General features: G+C 50.2%; 1 protein-coding gene across 1 annotated transcript in view; it reads left to right on the top strand.

Moving 5' to 3' along the window:
• Positions 1–21,919, top strand: part of Fbxw8 (F-box and WD repeat domain containing 8) — an 89,623-nt gene that overhangs the window by 17,736 nt on the left and 49,968 nt on the right. Inside the window, exons 3-4 of the mRNA XM_021162838.2 lie at positions 8,433–8,597; positions 12,560–12,648. Of these exons, the coding sequence (XP_021018497.1) occupies positions 8,433–8,597; positions 12,560–12,648 (254 nt within the window). The remainder of the gene's footprint in view (positions 1–8,432; positions 8,598–12,559; positions 12,649–21,919) is intronic.

Genomic DNA, 21,919 nt, shown 5'->3' with positions numbered 1-21,919 from the left:
GAGCAAGCCAGGGGAAGCAAGCCAGTAAAGAACATCCCTCCATGGCCTCTGCATCAGCTCCTGCTTCCTGACCTGCTTGAGTTCCAGTCCTGACTTCTGTAGTGATGAACAGCAATGTGGAAGTGTAAGCCGAATAAACCCTTTCCTCCCCAACTTGCTTCTTGGTCATGATGTTTGTGCAGGAATAGAGACCCTGACTAAGACAGGCCCCTTTGTCTGAAAGTTGCATTTTTGAGGAGTTGAGCTCACCCTTTCCTCTCATTCAGAGGGTTGGTTCACTGAGGGCCAGGTGCTCTTCCTGTGACAGCAAGTGCCAAAGTGAAGAACTTGCTTTGCAGGGCACCAGTCCTGTGGATGAGCACCTCCTAAGCAGGGTAGAGTTGGTAGAGAACAGAGAAGGGGCCTTACAGTGAAGGTGGGACAGGGAGGGGAAGCCATGGAGACGTCCCAAGGCAGGTGCCTCTTGTGAATGCCGAGTGGCAGGAGAGTCAAAATGGCTGGGCTGTGGTGTGTGCACAGTGGCCGGCTAATGTTTTCCTCTTACAAAGACATCACTGGGGTCCTGGATCTGTGTAAGAGGCCTTTGCAGATGGGGCCGGACAGAGTCCTGATGAGTGAAAGTGGCCACGGGTACCTGGATAGGCAGGCTAGTGTAGGTAAAAGGCAAGAGCGCAGCTGGGGATGGGTACTGTGCAGTCTCAGAGAGGAGAGAACATGTGATCCACTGAGAGTTATACCGTACAAGTGGGTCGAGTCTGCACTGCCTAGGGGCTGCATCAAGGAGTGGTTGGTTAGGACGGCTGGGAGCATGAGTGCCATTTCCTTGGGAGCAAGTTTGTGGACAACCTGGAGTAGGGCGATACTGTGGTTGAGTCTCCAGTTGAGCCCTGGGTGCTCTCAGAACATCAGCAGTGTTAAAGCCAGAGACCAAGAGAAGGGACATGGTGAAGTGAGTATCAGGAGGGTGCTCGGGATGACGGTGATGAGGAGGCATGGGATCATCTGTGAAGCAGGAAGAAGACAGCAGTTCAGTTGCCTTTCTTGTCCCTGTCACCAAATGCCCAACAAGTCACCTAGGGAGAAAGTGTTGACTTTGGCTTACAGCACGAGGGGACAGACCCTGGTTACAGAGTAGGCATGACTAAAGGTGGCCCTGTGGCAGCAGGAGGAGAGAGGGCAGGAAGAGGGCTGGGCTGTAAACCCTAAGGCCCTTCCTATGTCTAGCTATATCCCACATCCTAAAGCTTCTTCGCCTTCCAAAGCAGCTGCTCCCTACCAGCTGGGGCCCACAGAAGCCTGGCACTAGGGCATGGAGGCTTTCAGGCCAGCAGAAGGGACTAAAGGTATAAGTGGTGCTGTTTGCCATGTGGGTCAGGACCCCAAAATGTCCAGAGGCATCGGCCTCCTTGAGGGTGACCTCCGTGTGTTGGGGTCAGGAGCCCACAGGTAGGTAGCCGAGAGAAGGAGTGCACAGAACGGCCTGGCTCCATGGTGCCCTGCCCAGGTGGAGAGAGCCATGCTTCCCTGCCTACTGGTAAGCCTAGTCCAGGCACAGCTAATACAGCCAGGTTTTTAGCCAAGGGCTTTTTTCCTCAATGTGGTAATTCACAGTGGTGCTATAAAGCAAAATGCTGGAGCCACTTTTACTAGCAAGTTCTTGCAGCTGAGGCTCGCTCAGTGGGGCTTTGAGCTGGGTATTCCAATCCTGGGCTATTAAAGACCATTAGACCTTTGGAAATTCAGGCTTGTAAAGTTGCTGGGTTGTGATATAAGAAATCAAAACCATTAGAAAGGCTTTTCTTTGGTGGGACCCTTTCAGATTCGCTTGTGAAAGTTTAACTGTGTCCTTCTGTTTCCTGAGTTAAATCCTTTAAAGACGGTCTCGCGTTTTCTTCTTTAAAAGAACGAAGCCCCCTGTTTTGTACATGATGGCTCTGTTGGTGAATGTCTCTGTGTAATCCCTGGTTGTAGGTACAGTCGAGACCATCGTGGAGATCAGTCATAACCCCTCTTTTATAAATCCTCCAAGAGATGTGTATGTGTGCATCTAGAATTTAGGCTTTATTCTGAATATTTATCTTGCAGAATATGGTCACGAAGCATCCTTGTGTTCTCAGTTTCTGTGCCATCACTGCTGATGGACCTAGTACAGCATGGTGCTTTTCTTGGAGATGGCTATAAAGGTCTTCTGTGGCTTCCAGAACCCTTCAGGTTCCCATGGCTGCTTCAGACTGTCTCAAGTAACCAGTTCTTCCCTTTGCAGTCTCTGTGCCCCAGGTCCTGATGCTCCAGAGACATTGGGGCCTCTGTGGAGGAGCAGTGTGACCCGGTTGCTGATAGCTTTTCAAGGGTCCTTCCTCCGGTTTAGTCTTGTGATCCAACCTCCCCAGGCAGGCAGAGACAAGCAGCGCATGCTTGCAGAAGGCCCAGTTTGGGGAGGTAGAGATGCGGGGTGGGGGGTGGGGCGGGGGGGGGGGGATGCTGCCTCAGGGTAAGCTGCAGAGCTGGGGCTGAGGCAGCTGGGTGTGGTAAACTCAGTCTCCTGTGCCTTTCTCTTAGAGATACACATTGTCAGACTACGGAGGCCCTGAGGAGTCCCAGCAAAAGAATTTGTTGCTCAAACCAGACTTAACTCATTTCACTGTGGGATCTCTCCTCGGAAGCTCGCCAACACTCCAAGAAGCCTTTTTTTGTGCTGCGCCTGTCAGCCTGGGGCTGCATGTGTGGGGCTGCGCCTGCGCCTCTGTCTCTGAGCGTCTGTGGCTTGTTACAGTAGTTGGAGCACAGGTTTCTCATAAAAGCTAGCTTTGAGCTTTTTTGTCAAAGGTGATGATGAATTCTAAGGTAGTTCATAGCCTGTGCCAAGCTAGTACCTTGTCCTTAGAGAACCCAAGCCTTTGCTGCTCTTGACCTCATGAGATCCTGAGTTCTAGAAGCCTAAAGGGAACACCTTCCACTCTGGAGTTGAGTGTGGCTACTCTGCGACTGTCTCTGCTTCCTTCTCTCCCTCATGTTCAGTGTCATCCTGGCATGGACAGAGACACAGACATTGTTTCAGTAGAGTCATGGGTCGGCTCAGCTGTGGACCAAACAAGGCAGAAATAAAACCACAGTGTTCTGTCTAGTACAAACTCAGGGCTCCACTTTCCTGGGTCTTTTCCTGCTCTTTCCAGCCTGACCACGTGTGCTCAGATGAGGGTTTGTGTGGGCCCTATGGCTGAGGTAGAGGACTGTGGCCTGACAGTTGCAGTTAAGGGGATTTGTGACTGATGGTGTGGCTGTGTCAGCATGGTTGTGTAATGGATCCACGGCGGCTGTGGGCTAGGGTCCGTGGTTTGTCTTAAGCCCTGTCTTGGTTAGCTTCCCCTCACTTTCATTCTTTTAAAAGTAAGACACAAAGACCCACGGTTCACATTTTCCCAATGACTGATAGATGTGAGAAATAGCTATTTCTGTGGAGGACACAAGTGGGGCTCATGTTATCTGAGGAGTGGGCAGAGGGGCGGCATTTAATATAGGCAGGGTATTCAGAAATGTAGGGATTTAGGCCTGGAACAGCAGGATCATGGAGGTGAGAGATGATGGAACTTTGTGTATGTGAGGGATGAGGTATACATTGCACAGGAATACATGTGGAGCCAGCATGGGGTCAGGCCTCAGGTGCTGTCCACGTCTACACTGTTTAGCTCCCTCCCCTCCACTTCCCCCTCCCCTCCCCTCCTCCCCTCCCCTCCCCCTCCACTTCCCCCTCCCCTCACCTCTCTTTTCTTCTCTTTCTTTCTCTCACTGGTCTCATTGGCCTAGGGCTCACTAGACTGGCTAGGCTGGCTGGTCCCCAAGCCCCAGTGACCCTCCCTCTCCTCCTCTACCCCTGTTACCACACTGGGGTTGCAAATGCATGTCACCATGGCCAGGGCCCCATGCTTGTGGGATGGAGCTGACTCAGCCCTGTTTAGAACTTTTAAAAAAGTATTTGTTGTATGCTTATGAGTCTTTGCCTGCGTGTATATATGGCACCATGTATGTGCAGTGCTGGTGGAGGCCAGAAGAGGGCTCAGATCCCCCAGTACTGGAGTTAGAGGCCATTGTGAGCCACCTTGTGGGTTCTGGGACCTGAACTCTAGAAGGAGGCATAGCCAGAGCTCTTAAACAACTGTGCCACCTCATTAGCCCTACACACCCTTTGGAACTTTGTAAAAATTGGACTCTAGTTCATGTTTTGAAAGACCTTAAAGAATGATGACTACTAACTTGAAGTTCCTGATGGGAAAATGAGAAAGTACAGCAAGAAACTTTGTAGTAGCTGCAAGCTCCTAACAGTATTTTAAGTAAGTGGTGTAAGTACAAGACTGTCCATAATAAAAAATGTCTGCCTTTATTAACGTTCAGTGCATTTAGCAGTTCCAGGGGCTTTATTTTTAGTACACTGTCCCTGAGAAGCCATGATGATCTGTCTGTAAGTGATAAACGGACTAGTGTCTAAAGGGCAGTGAATGCCATTGGGGGTGGAAACCAGCCTATGACACATATGTCCTCCACCCTGTCTCAGGGTCAAGTTCATGGTATCTGAAAGAGCATGGTTTGGGGGGCTGTGCCGTTTTGAGTATCTTGATCAAAGAGGGGTAGTCTGGATTCACAGATGTTAAGTAGTTTCTGAGAGGTAGCTATGGAAACCAGCCATGTGACAGTGACTGAAGGAAAAGGAAGAGAAAGGACAGTGCTTAGCCTAGTGGTAGAGTGACAGGGCATGGTGAGGACTGAGGAGGAGTGCTGAGTGGGCTAGTGATGGGCAGGAGTTGCTGTCCTCAGGGACAGCCGGGGGCAGGGTGGGTCAGCAGGCTGAGCCAGACTGTTGGGAGGGATGCTCCAGGTTGTCTGGACACATATCTACCAGCCAAGGGTATGTGTGAGGCTGCCTTCCTGGCTTGGGGTGTGCCAGCTGATCTGCACAGCTCCTCTTAGCTCTCAGTGAGAGCCTGTGTCACTGGCACAGAAGACTGACAGATGCTTTGCAACTTCTTAGTCATCTGCTCTGACCTTTTGCTGGGTCCCATGTGCTTGTGCCTATAAGAAAGTGACTGGTGAGCCAGGCAGTGGTGGTGTATGCACTTGAGAGGCAGAGGCAGGCGGATTTCTGAGTTCGAGGCCAGCCTGGTGTACAAAGTGAGTTCCAGGACAGCCAGGGCTACACAGAGAAACCCTGTCTTGAAAGACAAAAAACAAAGCAAAGAAAAGAAAGAAAAAAAAAAAAATGACCGCCATGTGGTCCACACACAGAGCTGTGGTGAAGCCTGAAGTGTGCCATGGCACTGGTGTCCTGCTCATAGTGCTTGGCCCGCGTCCAACAGTGGATAAGCTGTGGTGATGTCTGCCGTGGGGCGGGACAGCCAACCACCTTTTACTTTGTAAGTTTCAGCTTCTTTTTGAGTGGCTGTCCTGGAACAGTAGACCAGGCTCGCCTTGAAGTCACAAAGATCCACCTGCCTCTGCCTCCTAAGGGCTGGGATTAAAGGTCTGCACTACCACGCCCAGCCTGCATCTCTTTTAGATTTATTTTTTGTGTATGAGTATTTGCCTGCGTGCACGTGTGCATGCCCCTTGTGTGCCTAGTGCCCATGGAGTTCAGGAGACAGTGTCAGATCTCATAGAGCTACAATTGGAGATGACTGTGAGCCACTCTGTGGGTGCTGGGAATTGAACCCAGCTCCTCTGCACGAGCAGCCAGTGCTCTTACTTGCTGAATCTGCTCTCTAGTCCTGTTCATTCCTGTCAATCTGTTCCTCCATTGTTTCTTGAGTTAAACATATTTTCTAATGTGCCATTTTACTAGCAATCTTGAGTATTTTCTTTGTTATATCACTATATTCACTATTATTATTTTTGGTGTTTTGAAACAAGTTCTCACTGTAGACCAGGCTACCTGGAACTCTGCCTCTCTACCTCTGCCAGAGATCCCTCTGCCTCTCTACCTCTCTGCCTCTGCCTCCAATGTGAGCATTTTAGGAGTGCTTCACCAGCCCTGGCTTCTCCTGCTCTTGCCCAGGTTACAGTGAACTGTAATCTAGCCACTGAGATGTCTCATAGCACCTCGCTTGGGTCTCTACCTCTGGATGTGTCCATCCCCCCTGACCCCCTGTTTGCAGAATTTTGGGCACTTTGCTGTTGCTGTCCATAGCCCTTGTTCCTTTTCCTTAGAGTGGATGATCTCAGCTGACCTGGTTCTCCAAACTCTCATATTTGTCAGTGAGCCCTCTAGTGAATGTTTTCTGCATTTTCTGCAGTTACTTGCTTGCAACTCTGAAACATCCCCCTCATAGCTTCAGTGACTGTTGATGATGCTGTGAGCCCCTGTCCAGGCATCTGGCCTTCAGTTTGTCTTCCTGCTGCTGTTTTGCTGGGTTAGGGTCTCCTGTCATGGTTGCTTACATGTTTTATATTTGATTCTTTTTGTTTACAGCATCATTCTTCCCAGTGGCATACATTCCTTTAAATTACTATATATTTTAAGTGCTCTTTCATTCATCTTCCTCAGTAGGGCGAGTGCTGTGGCTCTGGGGCGGGCCCCAATCCTTCTGCTTGGGTAGCTCTTACGCATGTCAAGGAGCTGGAGGAAGAGAAAACAGGTTCGTGGGCTAGTGCCTCACCTCTTACTGAGTCCAGCCTGCCTCTTTCTTTGTATTTAAAGACAAGGTCTTACTGTGTAGTTCTGGCTAGCCTGGAACTCACTATTTAGACCAGGCTGGCCTTGAATTTACATATAACTGCCTGCCTCTCATGAGTTCTGGGATTAAAGGCATATGCCACCATGCCCTGCCTTCATCCTTTATTTTTATTTTACTTATTGGCTTATTGGAGTACTTGGTCCTTAGAAGGTTTCAAGCTTTTCATTTCTTTCCAAGATCCTTAAAATGTCAATAGAGAATGTGTTGATACATGTTTGGTGTGGGTGCTTGGAAGCCACAGTTCACACAGGAGGTCAGAGGGCAACCTCAGGTTTCAGTCCTCCCCTTCTTCCTCCAGGTGAGGTCAAGTGCATGTATGCACATTTGTTTGTATGGTGTGCACGAGTGTATGGTGTATGTGTGTATATGGTGTGCATGAATATATGGTGTGTATGTCTGTTACATCTGTAGGAGGAAGTCAGAGGACAGCTTTGTAGAGTGAGTTCTCTCTCACCCTTATGTGGGTTCTGGGAATTGAACTCAGGCTGTCAGCTTGTGCAGCAAGCACTGTACCCAATGTGCTATCTCACTGACCCAGGTACAGTCTCTTCACCACTGTGTATAGTATGCTAGGTAGCCCTCAGATACCAGCGGTTCTCTTGTCTTTCTTTGTCTCCCACCTTTCCAGAGGAGACAGGCTGCTGTATCCAGCTTTACCTGGGCTCTGAGGACCCAGACTCAGGTCATCACACTGCCACAACATATGACCCACTGACCCATATCCTCCACCCATTTTCCTTCCCCTCTGCAGTAGTAGGTATCAAGCCTAGGGCTCACACATACATGCTAGCTAAGCACGCTACCACTAAGCTACAGCACCAGCCCAACCAGCAGATTTTGAGACATCTTCACACCCCTGTCCCAGCTGTGTTCTCTTACCTCCTCCTCCAAAGTCTGACATGGTCCCAAAAGAGTGTTAACAGCATAGGATCTCGTAAGCTTCCAGGCCCCCCTGTTTACCAGGGTGCACTTCAGCCTTGGGGTGGCAGCAAACATGACCTCCATCTTGCATCTCCAGTGCATGCTGCAGGCTGGTTACGGTGGTCTGTGGGGCCCCGAGAACTCTGACCCGCTTCATACGTTGTCCTGTGATGAAGTATGCCTGTTGCATCCCTAATGATACTGGAAAACAATATCCTGCATACTGTTGGGGTTGGAGAGTTGTGCTTTGTGTGGCAGTCATTTGTCCTGCTCAGCAGCTCGAGGAGTTTATTATTGCAATTACTATTTTTTAATGTGTGCATATTAGTGTTCTCCATATAGCATAACTTTAATTTTATACCGTCATCGATTTAGTTTATTAAAGCCTTCCACCTCACAGGCCCTCAGACACGCGCTCTGTAAGATGGCCATGCCAGTGCAGTCCACAGACCCTCAGACGCTTCTGGAAAGCTGTGTGCTTGTGTTCTTACTTACCGTGTTCAAGTTTGTTGGATAGCATTTTGTGTAATTTTTTTTCTCTTTCGTTTGTTAGATGACAGTTTATCATGCCATCTAAAATGTGATGTTGTGGTGGTATAACAGTTTTGAAATCTTGAAAGATAAAACTGGAAACATTTGCTCGTATTTTTTCCACCTCGGAGTGTTTTGTTAATGAGCCACTGTCTGCTGCCACGAGCCTGGGGCTGTGCTATAGGTGTTGATTGATTTTGGACGGCAAGGCCTCTCTAATTGCAGATCTTGACATTTGCATCACTTGTGCTGTTCTAGGTGAGCAAGACATGGAAGGTGATTGCTGAAGACGAGGTGCTGTGGTACCGGCTGTGCCGACAGGAGGGGCACCTTCCCCACAGCAGATTCTCCGATTACACCTGCTGGAAGCTCATCTTGCAAGAGTGCCTCGCCAAGGAGCACACATTAAGAGCCAACTGGAAGGTAGGCAGTGGCTGGTGGCATCCCTGGAGACAGGCAGGCAGGCAGGCCTGCAGTTGCGGTCTGAGGTTCATTCCCAGAGTGGAGGGGGCAGGTATGCTGAGCAGCCCCAGGCCCTGTGGACTCCGCCGATTTCAGCATCCGCCTTCGAGTTGGCCCTCTCCCAGCCTCAGGCCTAAAGCTTCCACCTGCTGTCTAGGAGAGGGCTGAGGTGGGCTGTCTGACAACCCCTGGCCTGGCTGGTTCGGGTCACTGGAGTCCTGCTCTGTCAGCCCCGTCCCCCTTTCTCTTCCTTTACTTCCCAGAGGCTGACAAGGCAGCAGCCCCATACACACAGGCCAGTGAGCTCTTGGAGGGCCTGGCGGATCTGCTGCTAGAGAAGTGGAGAGGTGCTGAGTGCTGTCTGCTCTCCCCTCACGTAACCCTTGGCTTGCCGCCCTAGCATTTATCACTTTGAGGCTCTGCAGAAACATTAGATCACAGCTAAGCATTTGCAGAGAAGCGTTTCTGGGGGAGCAAGCTGTCGAGAGTTGTGTTCCAGGGCTCTATGAGGCTCAGCAAGGTGCTTGCATGGCTAAGCTGCCTTCCCACCCAGGCAGCTGTGAATTCACCCATTGGAGATGGGGTAGAACTCAGCCCTTCTCCTACTTAAAGGTTGCTGGGAATAGACTTTGAAACAAGAAAGACTGTCATGACTGGGCCAGAGTGCATGTCTGTCCCTAGTCACCTTGTAACCTGAGTAATGACCAGTGCATGAGATCTATAATATCAGTGAGCAGGTACTGCTTCCCACTGTGGAATGGCTGGCCAGCTTCAGCTCTGGTGACATGAGATCCGCCCACTCATGCCAAGCAGCACTCCAGGACCCCTACTAGATGTCAGAAGCACTCTGCCCCTCTTGTGGCACTACAAGAGGTCTCCAGGCATTGCCAGGTGTCCCCTGGTGGCAAAAATTGCTCCTAGTTAAGAACCAGTCATCACTGGAGAGTTGGCCAAGCCAGTCTTCCTTAGCCCATTAAGACATTGCCAACTAAGTCAGATCTAGCTTGCCCATGATGTCTGCATCCACAGAAGGTAACAGGGAGTAGGCTCATTTGGAACCTGTGCACCAGCCCGATGAGGCCTCTGATGGATGGACAGGGTGATCTATGGAGGAAAGCTGCACAGAGGAGCCCGGAGCCTGGCAAAGGTGGGTGGAGAGAGCCTTAGAGCTGGCCTCCCTACCTTCCTTTTTCTAGAAAGGAGGGAACCAGGAGAGTGACTTGTCCCTGGCTTCGAAATCAGAGATGTCTGACTGAGGGAGAGCAGTAGCTTTGTTGTGCTTGGGAGCATGGTGTTTGTGCATGAGTGTGCATGTGCAAAGGACAAGGGGAAGAGGGCAGGAGGTCCTCACTCAGCTAGACTCAGGAGAAGTGAAGAGCATTTGTCATCCCATACTAGTTTACAAAGATGATGTGATGTCACCCCATATCTGTTCACTGGTTTTCTCTAACCAGTGCAAAGCCACCAGATATGCGTGGTGTGCAGTTGTCTGTCAGGTCATCTGGCAGACGGACAGCAGTGAGAGGGACTTGTGGGATCCCGGGCCCACTCCAGACCTGTCAACAGTGAGGACAGCTTGGGTGACATTTAAGTGACCTTTCACTAAACTGCAGTTTAAAACAGAACCTTCATCAGTACATGCCAAGGGCATCATGGCAGGTGTGAATCTTCTGAATGCCTTCATTCTAATCGGGTGCCTCACAGTAACACTGTACCTTGGCCTGTGGCTGTGGGAAGGTAGCCCTAGGGATGGCCTGATGTGTCCCCTGTGCAGCTTGCCTGTGTTCAGGGCTCTGGCCAGGTGGCAGGTACAGTGATTCTGACCCAACTGGGATTCATTTTAGGAGGGGTTGGGCAGGTGGTTGGCTTGGTAACTCCTCAGTCAGTGTCCAGAAACTCCAGAGAGGACCCTAGGTCTCTGAAGGCCTCCTCCCAGGAAAGGGCTATGAGTGCAGGTCCAGAGCTGAGCTGGAAATAGGTGGACAAGTGGGTAAGCCTGCCATGATGCCATTCTTCCTGGTGGTTGCTGCCCTTTGCTTTCTAAGTCTGTCATGAGTAACAGTAACAGTGTGACTTGGTGCCCAGGGTGGGAAGGCAGCTACTTCACCGAGCCCACTGACGCCCTGGGATGCAGCTCTCATCTCAGGCCCTCTGCTTTCTATCAGTACCTTCCCCTCAAGAGAGCTCTTCTGATCCCTTCTCCCAGGTTGCTGAGGTCCTCCCTTCCTTTAGCTCAGTTCCACCTGACTGCCCTGAATGTCTTCTGCCCCTGAGCTGTAGACTTGGCCTAAGGACTAAGTTAGGGTCATTGTGTAAATTTTCTCATCCAGTTTCAAGGGCTTAGCTGCTTAATGACCGTTGGCTTTGATGGAATAGGTGCCACCATCTCTTTCCTAATAGCGTATCCATCAGTGTGGCTGCCAACCAGGTGTGGCATGTACGCTCCTTAGTGTGACTCCTTGGGCCAGGCCAGCAGAAGTGACAGAGAATGGGGTAGTGTTCCTGAACACGGCTGCTGTCTGTGCTTCCCGTGGAGCTCACCCGTCTTACTGTGTTCTACTCCCTACGCAGAGATGCTTACATCCCTTCAGAGTCCCCTTGTTTGATTTAAAAAATAATTGATACGTTTTCTGGATTAATGACAATTGAGCACTACAGATTGGAGCGTAGTGTCTGATACCTATACTTTTGATGTTGAATGAATAAATTTAAGCAAGAAGTAGCAAAGGAATAAATGGTGTGTCGAGAGAGACAGCGGACAGCAGACAGACAGCTGATGGCTCACAACAGCCAGCACAGGTGACTGCAGCAGCACAGTGGAAAGAGCAGACAAATGGCCTGGGACGCGGAGGCCATCAGCTGGGGTTCCTGGTGGAGAGCTGTCTGCGTGGGTGAGCTTCCCGTGAGAGCGCTGACCTAGGATGGGCTTCCAGCTCATCTTTCCCAGGGTTTGTATGCCATCGGAAAATGGAGCTTTGTGGCCTTGTGGAGGTCATTTACCTTCATGCAGCTAGTAACTCCTTAGTGCTCAAGGGTAAGGGGTTTGTTTTTATTTTTGTGAAACAAGGTCTATCCTGCAGCCCTGGCTGTCCTAGAGCTTGCGGTGCAGACCAAGCTGGCCTCAGACTCCCAGAGGGCCACCTGCCTCTGCCTCCCACATGCTGAGAGTAAATGTGTGCACTACCACACCCACTTAAGGATGAGTTGTTAAGTACCCTAGCTGCTTGCTGCCTTCCCCTCTCTGTCAAGGGAGACAGGGCCATGCTTGGGTTTACAGTGGGGGGGCAGGTGGGGGGAGCCAGCTTCTCAGTGTGTTCAAACAGCTCATGACAGTTTACCAATAGAAAGTCCATTTCAGTGATCATGGGAAACAACGCAGCAGTCACACAAGGGCACACAGCTGGAGCCTGCTGCATCCCACCTCTCTCAACACCCCACCTACTTTCCCAAGGAGCAACCCAAGTTAATGGTCAGACTGTCCCCTTGAGGAGGCTGACGCTGACTTAGACTGCTATCTCTGTCCTTCCCTGTCTGTCTGCTACGACACCTTTCATTTATTCTGGGAACCCTCTTGTGGATCCACTAAGTGCTTTCCTGCAGGCTGAGCTGATTAATATGTGACACACCACTTCAGGCCCTGCCATGGGGGGGCACACTTACCTGTGTGCACACACTTCTTTCTACCCAGTGACATTCTGGGGACACACAGGCCAGCATCTCATGTTCACTGCTCCACACAGACCACACTGCCTCTGGTTTAGAGGCTAACCTGGGCAGGCTCCCTGTTTTATCCTTCTGCAGCCCACTGACTGGAATGTGGTCCACACCATAGAAGATGGTTATGGCATGTAGGTGAGAGCAGAGCATATTCCTGGGGAGCTACCCCAGGAATAGTACGAACCACACCCCTTTTCCTCACACAGAATCGCAAAGGTGCCGTGAGCGAGCTGGAGCATGTTCCTGACGCTGTTTTGTGTGACGTGCGTTCTCACGATGGTGTTGTCATTGCTGGGTAAGCAAAGCCATATCCTTTCAAGTTGCTCAATCCTTATCTTCACCCCCTGCTCACTGCTCAAGTACCTCAGCTTCAGCTACACACACAGACCCTGCTAAACTCTCCGGTTTGAAGTCTTCACTCCCAGCAAGGCTGTGGCCACGAGCTCCTTTCCCTCGCCTGCAGTCGGGCATTTGTGTGTCTCCTGAGTGAGAAGTTTAACATCAGCTCCTGAGAGTTCCCTCAGCTGCTGTTCCAGAACCCAGCATGAAGAATTCTTCCTGGTTGTTACTAGAGATCTGGATATGCACTTCTTTACTGTGCAATGAAATCAACTTTATTTTAGGGTTAGATTATCTCTTGAGCTAATGTCTCAAAATGTAAACTTTATATATTTTTGCTGTGTGTCAGATGTATACAAATATTGCACAGGCTGTGTGCCAGAAAGCAAGTCCAGTCGATTGGCTTTGTGGGAGCTGCCTCAGGGCTGCTGCTTCAAGGAGACCAGAAATCAGGGCCAAGCTTGGACTTAGACAGCTAGCAGTCACTCGCCTTTCCTTTACCTTCTCTCCTTCAGCATTACTCAGTGAGCACCATTCGAAGGCCAGCAAGATGGCTCAGAGCGTCAGAATGCTGAGTCCAAGACTGACTAGCCCCAGGGTTGACCCTGGAGCCCACACTTGTGTTAGGGAAAGGAGAACCTTTCTATTTCTGCCAATTGTTCTCTGACCTCTGTGTATGACATGGCACCCCCAAATGAATGAGATATTAAAAAGAAAGTTATAGCACCTTTGAATTGAAATTCTGAATAGATCTCTGAAATATTTTATGGCAGGCCCGTTCATAAAAAATTGTTTGTTTGTTTGCTTGCTTGTTTCTTGTTTGGATTTTGTGTGTATATATGGGTACACATGTACCACACTGCATGTGTACAGGTCAGAGGACAACTTGCAGGATTTGTTTCTCTAGCCACCGTGGGTCTCAGGGATTCCACTTCGGGTGTAAGGTTTGGTGGCAGATGCCCTTACCTGCTGAGCAGGCTTGCTGGCCCTTCTGTTTTAGGAGAGTCTGGCCAGGAGGGCCAGCTTTCTTTAGCGTCTGTTTACTGGCCTCAGCTCTTACATCCCCGTGGTTAACCTGTCCATCTGTCTGTTAGGATGCTGTCAGGCCTGCAGCTTCATTGTGAGGTGTGGCAGAGTGCTTTATTCCATGTTTGAGGGCCGGTGGTAACCACGCAGGGTTACTTTATTCCCACTTCAGGTTTCTGCCTAATCTTACAAGATGGTGCTGGAGGCCCTGTTGCAGAGATGGGACTAAGAGGCCTAGGAGATTACAGATGTAAGACACTCCTTCCCCAAGTCCAGTTAGGAGCATCTTTGAGCATGGAGCACCAAGAAGGGACCAGCTCTGAAGGCAGCCACCCCCTCCCCCACCTCCTTCTCCCTGGGGATCTGCTCAGCACTAGATAGGCCACCAAAGGCGCAGTGTTGCCAGTGTTCTGGGATCGATTGTGTGAAACTTGAGCTCTGGGTCAGAGAGGCTCCTCAGCTCCCTTCTCTGAGAGAAGCTCCAGTTGATGGCTCAGTCCGAGACCCTGCCATCTCGCTTGTATGCAGAACATCTTGTGTTTATCATTAAAATTTCATCTGGCGGTTACGATGCTTGTTTTCTAGGTCAGCTCTTGAATCCCTTTTCATTTGAGACAGTGGTGTTTGTGGTTACCTCATTCCCAATCAATGTTGTATTCTCCAGGCTTTCTGCAGTCGAGCATCTCCAAGGAGCCTCTTAAAGAGACAGGACTGCCGGCCGCTACTTGCTCTCACTCATGCTGGTTTCCCTGTTTTTCCTGTTTCTCTTTGTTTGACCAAAAGGCTGGCTTCCTTGTCCCCCCCAGCCTGTGAGATAACCCCCGTAGGGTCAGAATGCGGGCTTGCTTCTCCCCAGTTAGTGTTCTCTGTGCACTGGCTTTGGGCTCAGGCTATGTAGGCCCAGTCCTGGTTCAGCCCGACTCCTCTTTTCACGTAAAACCAGAGAGACTGTGAAGTCACTGCCTGCTCCTGGGCTTCCTGGCTGAGCTAGGCCCCATGTACAGTGTGTTCCACCTGCTTCCCTCCTTACTGTCTTGGGTGTGCTCACCAGTCACCTTTCTGATACTCAAGTTGTGCACCTTGTGTTTGCTCACAGTCTGCTGAATTACTGGCCACATCTGTTTGAAAATTGAGATCTGGTAAATATACCATGACATTCACTCTTTCAAAGAATTGAACTCAGTGAATTTTAGTAATTTGCAAGACTGTACAATGGATACTGATTCCAGAGTGTTTTCAAGACCTACACACATATCCAGTGCCCATTTTTTTTTTTTAAGACAGTGTTTATCTGTGTAGCCCTGGCTGTCCTAGAGCTCTGTTGGTAGACCAGGCTGGCCTCAAACTCAGAGATTCCCCCAGCCTCTGCCTGCCGAATGATGCGACTAAAGACCTGTGCCATCACACCCAACATCCCCAGTCCTAGTGTTGATGGGCCAGCTAGCTCTGCCTCCCTGCAAGACTTGCTCCTGAATCCCCTTGGCTAAGCACCTCTTTTCAGTGCGGTTTCCCCAGTGTCTTTTCATTACTTTATTAGATTTACTACAAAACTCCGCATATAGTTCCAATTTTCCCCTTTGTTCACCCAACAGAAGACAAATAAATAAGTCACTTCCTGTTTTCTAGATGTTCTGAGAAGTGGGTTGGAGGATGCCATCATTGAATAGACAAGCACAGGTTAGAAGGCTATGATGTCACTAGGCTACACAGTCTCTTAGGAACACAGGTGTGTGGGGGTGGGTAGGCCTGCTGCTGACCAGACTGTCCTGTGGCACTCGATTGTGTTAGTGTTAGGATTATCTCATGGTTGGGCCTGCAGATTTTTCTGTTTCTGTTTTGGTGACACAGTTCATCTTTAACCTTAGAAAGCAGAGGCTGCTGGAGAAACTCCATGTTCTCTATAAATAGTGTCACCACGGCTGTGTTCATAGCTTTCTATCTGGAATCCCTTATGTGGGATATTCCATCCCTTAGAGGAATTTTGTATCTTCCACACTTAGAAACTTTGAAAATTCTTTCATAGGCCAGTGTAGTTCCAGTGTAACTTTGTGATTTGAAGTCCCCAAACCATCCCTTAAATTTGTTCCAGCACATAGCTCCCTACTCCATGGTATTGCCAGAAACATGGCTGCCCTCCGGGTGTCTGCTGGCTGGTGCCTTTTGAGCCTCTTGATGGTTTGACCCTGTTGACTGCATCCTCCTTGAGATGGTATGGATCCTGTGTTAGACTACTTTGGCCCCACAGAACCTGCTTGAGCCTAGCACCCGGGAGACTTGGAGAGCAAGTCCCAGAGTCTCAAGAGAAGTTCTCCCTGGGGCCTTTGCCCCTGTCCTATTGAGTCTCCATAGGCCCCCTCAGCCGTGAGACAGCATTCCAGAAAATGTGAGGGGCTCATCCACAGGACAGCGTCTCCCACTGCTTAGGAAGAAATGGTTTTCACGGTTCCCCCCAAATGCAGCTCCTTTCTGTCCTCCTGGGCCCAGTGTCCACCTGCATTCTCTGTGCTCTGCCCTTGCAGTACTGCCTGGGAGGCCCCAGCCTGCCTTCTGTGCCACACTTCCATCTGTAGTGATGGGTGCAGTGCATCAGGAAGTGTCTGCGCACGCTCTCTCTCTCTCTCTCTCTCTCTCTCTCTCTCNCCCTCTCCCTCCCTCCCTCCCTCCCTCCCTCAATTTTGACTTTTGTAGGTGACAACTCTTAAAAGTCTTATGATGCTGGCTTTATAATTATACAAAGGAGTTACATTGTGGTTATGTGTTGGAATTGAAGGTGTAGCTCAGGATAAGTGTACTTGCCTAGGAAACACAGGGGTTAGGGTCAAGCTCCAACCCAAAGACAAAGCCCGATCAGGAATGTGCTGTGTATCTCACTGAGAATGAATGAATAGGAGCCAGCATGATGAGAGCACCCTGCTGTGGAGCTTGGGCCACACTCTTCCCCGTGTCCCTCCCTGCACAAGTTAAGACTTGCAAACAGATGACATCATGGGCCCAGAAAGGTCACAGCACCAGGCCAGGATATGGGGCCAAGTAGAGTTTGCTGAAATGCTGTGGAGAACCACCTAGTGAAGAGCCTCCCAGGTAGGGCCTGGAGGCCTGGGGAGCCAAGCCTGGGCTCCTGTGAGGCCCCATGCCAGCTCTGCCGCCATTAAGCTATTAGCTCACCAAAAGCTTTTATGCATGCCCAGGAGTGTGTGGTGGTGTGCAGTTAGCTCCCCCACTTAGTATCACATGTCTGAAGTGTCCTGCTCCCATCAGCTGGCTCAGTTTCTGCTCCCACCAGAGCATCGCATCTCCCAGATGGTTCAAACTATTGAGCCCCTTTCTATGCTGAGGGGTGTTTCAGTCTACTCAGGTGTTTCTTCCTGGTTTCCATGGTCACCTTCCTTTCCTGGAGGAAGCCGCAGCTGTGTGTCCATGTTTCTCCTCTGCAGATGGGGCTGGAGGAAAACTGCATCAGTCAGTGTTCAGAAGTTAACTCTCCCTTTACCTAAAAGTGCTCTTCTGTCCTGTCCTGTCTCTCATCCCTTAGTCAGTGTCCTCAGCCCTCCTAACTGCCTCGTCTCATAGTTCCTCACATCTGCTGCTTCCTAACTGTAATGTCGCTACTGTTACGAATCATAATGTAAGTATCTGATCTGCATGATGTCTGTTGTGTCACACACACACACACACTCCGAGTGGAGTCACGACCCATGGGGTGAGACCCACTGCCTTAGAGTCAAGCTCACTAGAGCAGATTGATAAGAAATACGGCCGCTTCCTGGCAGCCAGGTGAACTCTGCCTGTGTCTCAGCTGCAGGCCTCCTGTGGGTTTATTTTGTCGTCTGTCCACAGGATCTGGGATCTCAGTGTTTGCTCTTGGACCTGGAGCTTTTTTGGTTCCTAAGCTTTGAGGTCTGAATTGCTGCTTTGTGTCATCTGTCTCAGGCAATGGTCGTTTACAGTGAAAGATTAAACTTAGAGATGCACATTTAAACACAGTTGTCCAAGGTAAGTTAACGGAACTTAATGACAGGCATCTTTTCTCCACTTTCTTAGTGACTGAAAATCTCCTTTGCTTCAGCTGTGTGCCAGGATCAGTAGAGGCTGTGTTTGGAAGCAGTGTGCATTTGCCCTAAATTTTAAAGTCTTTTCTGCTTGGGAACAGAAGGTCTCAGGTGTCCTGGGCCAGCAGGGCTTGTTAAGTGCAGACTGGTGGTAAGGTTCTTTTATGTCCTTGTCACCCATCTTTACACTTAACAAGGACGTGCATTCCAGCCTTCTCCTTGTCAGAAAGCCTTCTCCTGGCAGTTCCCTCTCAGCCTCGCCTTGTATGGATTTTGTGCTGCTGCTTATGGCTCTGGACTGCTTCCCTCCCATAAGGGGCTCCGTCACGACCCACTAGGGATCGCTTTTTAAAAATACTTTGAAATTTATTTATTTTCTGCCGTGAGGCATGCATGCTTTTCTAGTAAATAAGTCTGAGGTAACCTGCTGGTACGCGACTGGAGGAGAGCTTTGCATTTATTACATCTTTAATGAAGGCGCTCCAGAATGTCCTTAATAAATACTGATGAACTCATGGCTGCATTTATCCATCTCTGCTTCTCCAGGGAATTATGGGAAGGGCCACAGCTCCAATAACTCTGCATAATCATCATCGACTCTGACTCTATTGATTGTCATTAACCAAGATGTATGGAAAGCAGTTGTAAGTGTGCAGTGCATGTACCACACAAGGGCCATTAAGATGTTCATTATTTTTCAATTGCTACGTCTTACGTTCCCCTCGATGTTTGCTCTAGTGCATTTCCACAGAGTGGCTGCACTGTGGGGCGAGTTCATTTTGTTAATTGTGCAATACAGCAGTCATGTTCTGTAGAAAACAGTAAATACCCTGGATTTTATTGATCACAGCAGAAGTACAGAGCAAGGGTAGAATTCTCAAAACCTCTGTGCCGCGTCCTCTGTGTGGGAACTGTACCTCAGCAGCTTTCAGCCGCTTTTCCCTTCCATGTGGAAGCAGCAGATCCCCATTCGGCTCACGGTCAGCATGGGCAGACTGCTCAGAGCACATCTTGCACAGGAGCGCTTCCTAGGCTCACAAAAGCTGCAGCTGCTGGTGGCTATGGAACTGCCTGGGAGGTGCTGGGCGGTAGGATGGGAGGCAGGGGCCAGGACACCATGGAGAACACTGCAGACAGGCCAGGTTCCTCCCAAGGATTGTCAGCACTTAGGAGTCCTCTGTTGGGGGTGGGGGAGTGTCCCTCTGCACTCTACTGGTTATTAGTAATCCATTGTAGTATTTGTCTGTCTTCCTAGTCGGAGTGAGCACAACAGCCAAGTCCTTGGCACAGGGATCCAAGTGTTCAGAACCATGAACTGTGTGCTGCTGAGGCCTGATCACAGTAGAGTTGGAACTTCATTTGGGAGCAGCAGAAACAGGGTCCCATGGAGGAAGAAATCCACCGACTTTTTTTTTTTTAAGATTTATGGTTAGGCGTGGTGGCCCACGCCTTTAATCCCAGTACTTGGGAGGCAGAGGTAGGCGATTTTTGAGTTCGAGGCCAACCTGTTCTATAGAGTGAGTTCCAGGACAAACCCTGTCTTGGAAAAAAAAAATTATGTATGAGTGCTCTGTCTGCATGTGCACCTGCATGCCAGAGGAGGACATTGGATCCCATTACAGATGGTTGTGAGCCACCATGTGGTTGCTGGGAATTGAACTCAGGACCTCTGGAAGAGCAGCCAGTGCTCTTAACCGCTGAGCCATCTCTCCAGCTCAATTCCATTGATCTTTGTGTATACTTACCCAGGATATGAAATTAAGTGTAGAAGGCTGTCTTGGGTCAGCCCAGCCCTGTGCTCTGGTGCCGTCTTCTGGGGCTTTGGTTGCTGGTATCTGACTGCCCATGAAACAGGGTGGTGGGACTGATGGAGATATGTGGGGGGACTGTGTCCTGCCCAGCTGAACACACTGTGCAAACCATGAATTCCTCGTGTTTCACTTAAATGGGGCTGGCTCTTGTGAGCAGTGTCTGTTGAAAGTCGTAGTTTCAGGGTGTGGAGTAACTTGTTGGCGGCAGACTGAGGGAGGCCTGGGCACAGTTTGAGCCCACTTAGCTCTGGGCCTCAGTGTTCTTCACAAACCCTCCTCCACTTGTCCAGGTGGCTTGGAAGAGCCTCGAGCACATTGGTTTTGAGTGACTAAGAGCTGGCCCTGGGAAACAGATGCACCCTTTGCTGCTGGATGTCACATGGGAGGGGACTGAAAGGCTATGTCAGGTGGGACTGGTCCCTCTGCCCCCCTTTTCTTGTGGCCTCTTGCTTTGAATAAATCTTCTCACAGAAGCACACATTAGAGAAAGCTCTAGAGTTGTAATCATTTTAAACTGGCAATTGCCCTGGTACCAAGGAGCTTGGCATGGGAGCCAGTACCATTCTCTTTTAATAAAGAGTCAGCGGCCACCTCTGACCTCCATTTTGCCAGGCATAGCATGACTGGGAAAGCACTTGGTTCTTCATGTCCCCAGCCCATGTGCAGCTGGTTCCATTCTGTCTCTCTGTGAAGAGGCCTCCTAAGTTGTGCTCCTACGGCAGCTAATGTACTGTAGTTGTCCTGTGCACACTGTAATTACAGCCATCAGTGCTGAGGTTCAGAGGCTTCCAGTGTGAGTGCTTATGACGGTGCCACTGTCATAGGAGTGTCTGAATCGGTTGAGTGTAATTGTCCTTGGGCAGCGAAGGAGACATCTGGAGCCTTTTCCACCTCTATCTCTGCATCTTCCTTAGCTCTTCCTGGCCCTTGTGGGTGAGCACACCCAGACCACGCTCAGGAGTTTGTGCAGGGCCCTCTGATGAGCAGTGTTGTCCACTGGTGACAGTGCCTGTCTGCAGCAGGGCTCAGCAGCACCAAGTTCTCTCTCTTAGCTGTCAGAGCCTGCATATGGGTCTTGCAGCTCCTGCTCAGATTCGAAATCTGCCCCTATCAGGGTGAACCGCCTGATTCTCTGCTTCTTTAGCTCTGAAGAACAGAGTTAATTCAAGTGGCTGTCTGCAAAATTCCATGTTTATGCAAATAACTGGGTTTGCCTGATGTCTCCCAGAGCTACAGTTCAGACTGTTTGGAAGGAGATGCTAAAGTCTGAGGAGATCATCTGTGTTCTGGGTACTTCACTCCCCATTACTAGTGGGGGCTGCTGGTTGGGAGGGAGGGGAGGGCGCTGCCAGTGACCTGCTCTTTCCAGACACCACTTCTTTATAGCATTAGCTGTGCATGAGGTACAGAGGTTCAGGCCCAGTGAGGATGGGCCTGCACGAATGGCCAGTGGCGGTAGCACAGAGCCCTAAGTCAGCAGGCAGGATGGGCAGAGAGCCTTGGATGCTTCTTGGAGTGACTAGGATTGTGAGTCAGTGTTGGAGGGACCTGGTTTGTCCTATGATGGGACTGGTGACAGCACTGACAAGGCAGACGTCTGTGAGGAGCTCAGGAGCCTGCGAGCCAGCGCTCAGGAGAAGCAGTGTACGTGTTTTGGTATGCAGGGGCAGTGTGAGTGCTATGACTTAGCTGTGCCTGTGAGTCCCTTTCCTGCCCCGTGGAGCCCCTGCCCTCCTCCCCTGCCCTTCTCCCCTTCCCTGTGAAGTCCTTGCCCTGTGGGGTCCCCACTCTCCTCCCCTGCCCTCCTCCCCTGCTTATTCTTCAGATGAGAACATAGCAGCAGTTGTCTTGCACAGCACTCTCCTGTGCAGCTCAAAGGTGAAACATGTTTTCCTTGTGGTGGTTGTTGCTGGTTTACCTCAGAACTCTCTGGAGAAGGCAGTGAGCTGTAGCCCTGGTCCCCCAGAGCCTGCCTTTCACACCCTGCCCCTCCTACTCTATTCCCAATGTGGCATCATGAAACACAGCATGAAGACCATGGATGTGCTGAAAGAGTCCAAACAGGGCTGTCTGCAGCAAGAACAGCTCATGGTTTCTCTTCATCTTGCTTTCCTGAGCCATGCGTCCTCCCCTCTTCATGTGGAACTGAGCCTGGAGAATAGACTCATAGTCTGGACTCCTATACCAGCCTTCCTATCATCTCTGTAGCAGAAACAAGCGGCTTAGCCTGTTCCAGTGAACAAACTGAGTCAGGTTGAGGGGGCCGAGCTGATGCATTGTTGCAGCTGTGGGGAGCAGCTCCTTCTGGGGTTCCTCATCAGTGTGGTTATCCAGATCGCTT

The sequence above is a fragment of the Mus caroli genome, chromosome 5 (genome assembly GCF_900094665.2).
Source record: "Mus caroli chromosome 5, CAROLI_EIJ_v1.1, whole genome shotgun sequence".
NCBI lineage: Eukaryota > Metazoa > Chordata > Mammalia > Rodentia > Muridae > Mus > Mus caroli.
The sequence above is the reverse complement of the archived record's forward strand: the minus strand, read 5'-3'. Positions and strand labels throughout refer to the sequence as shown.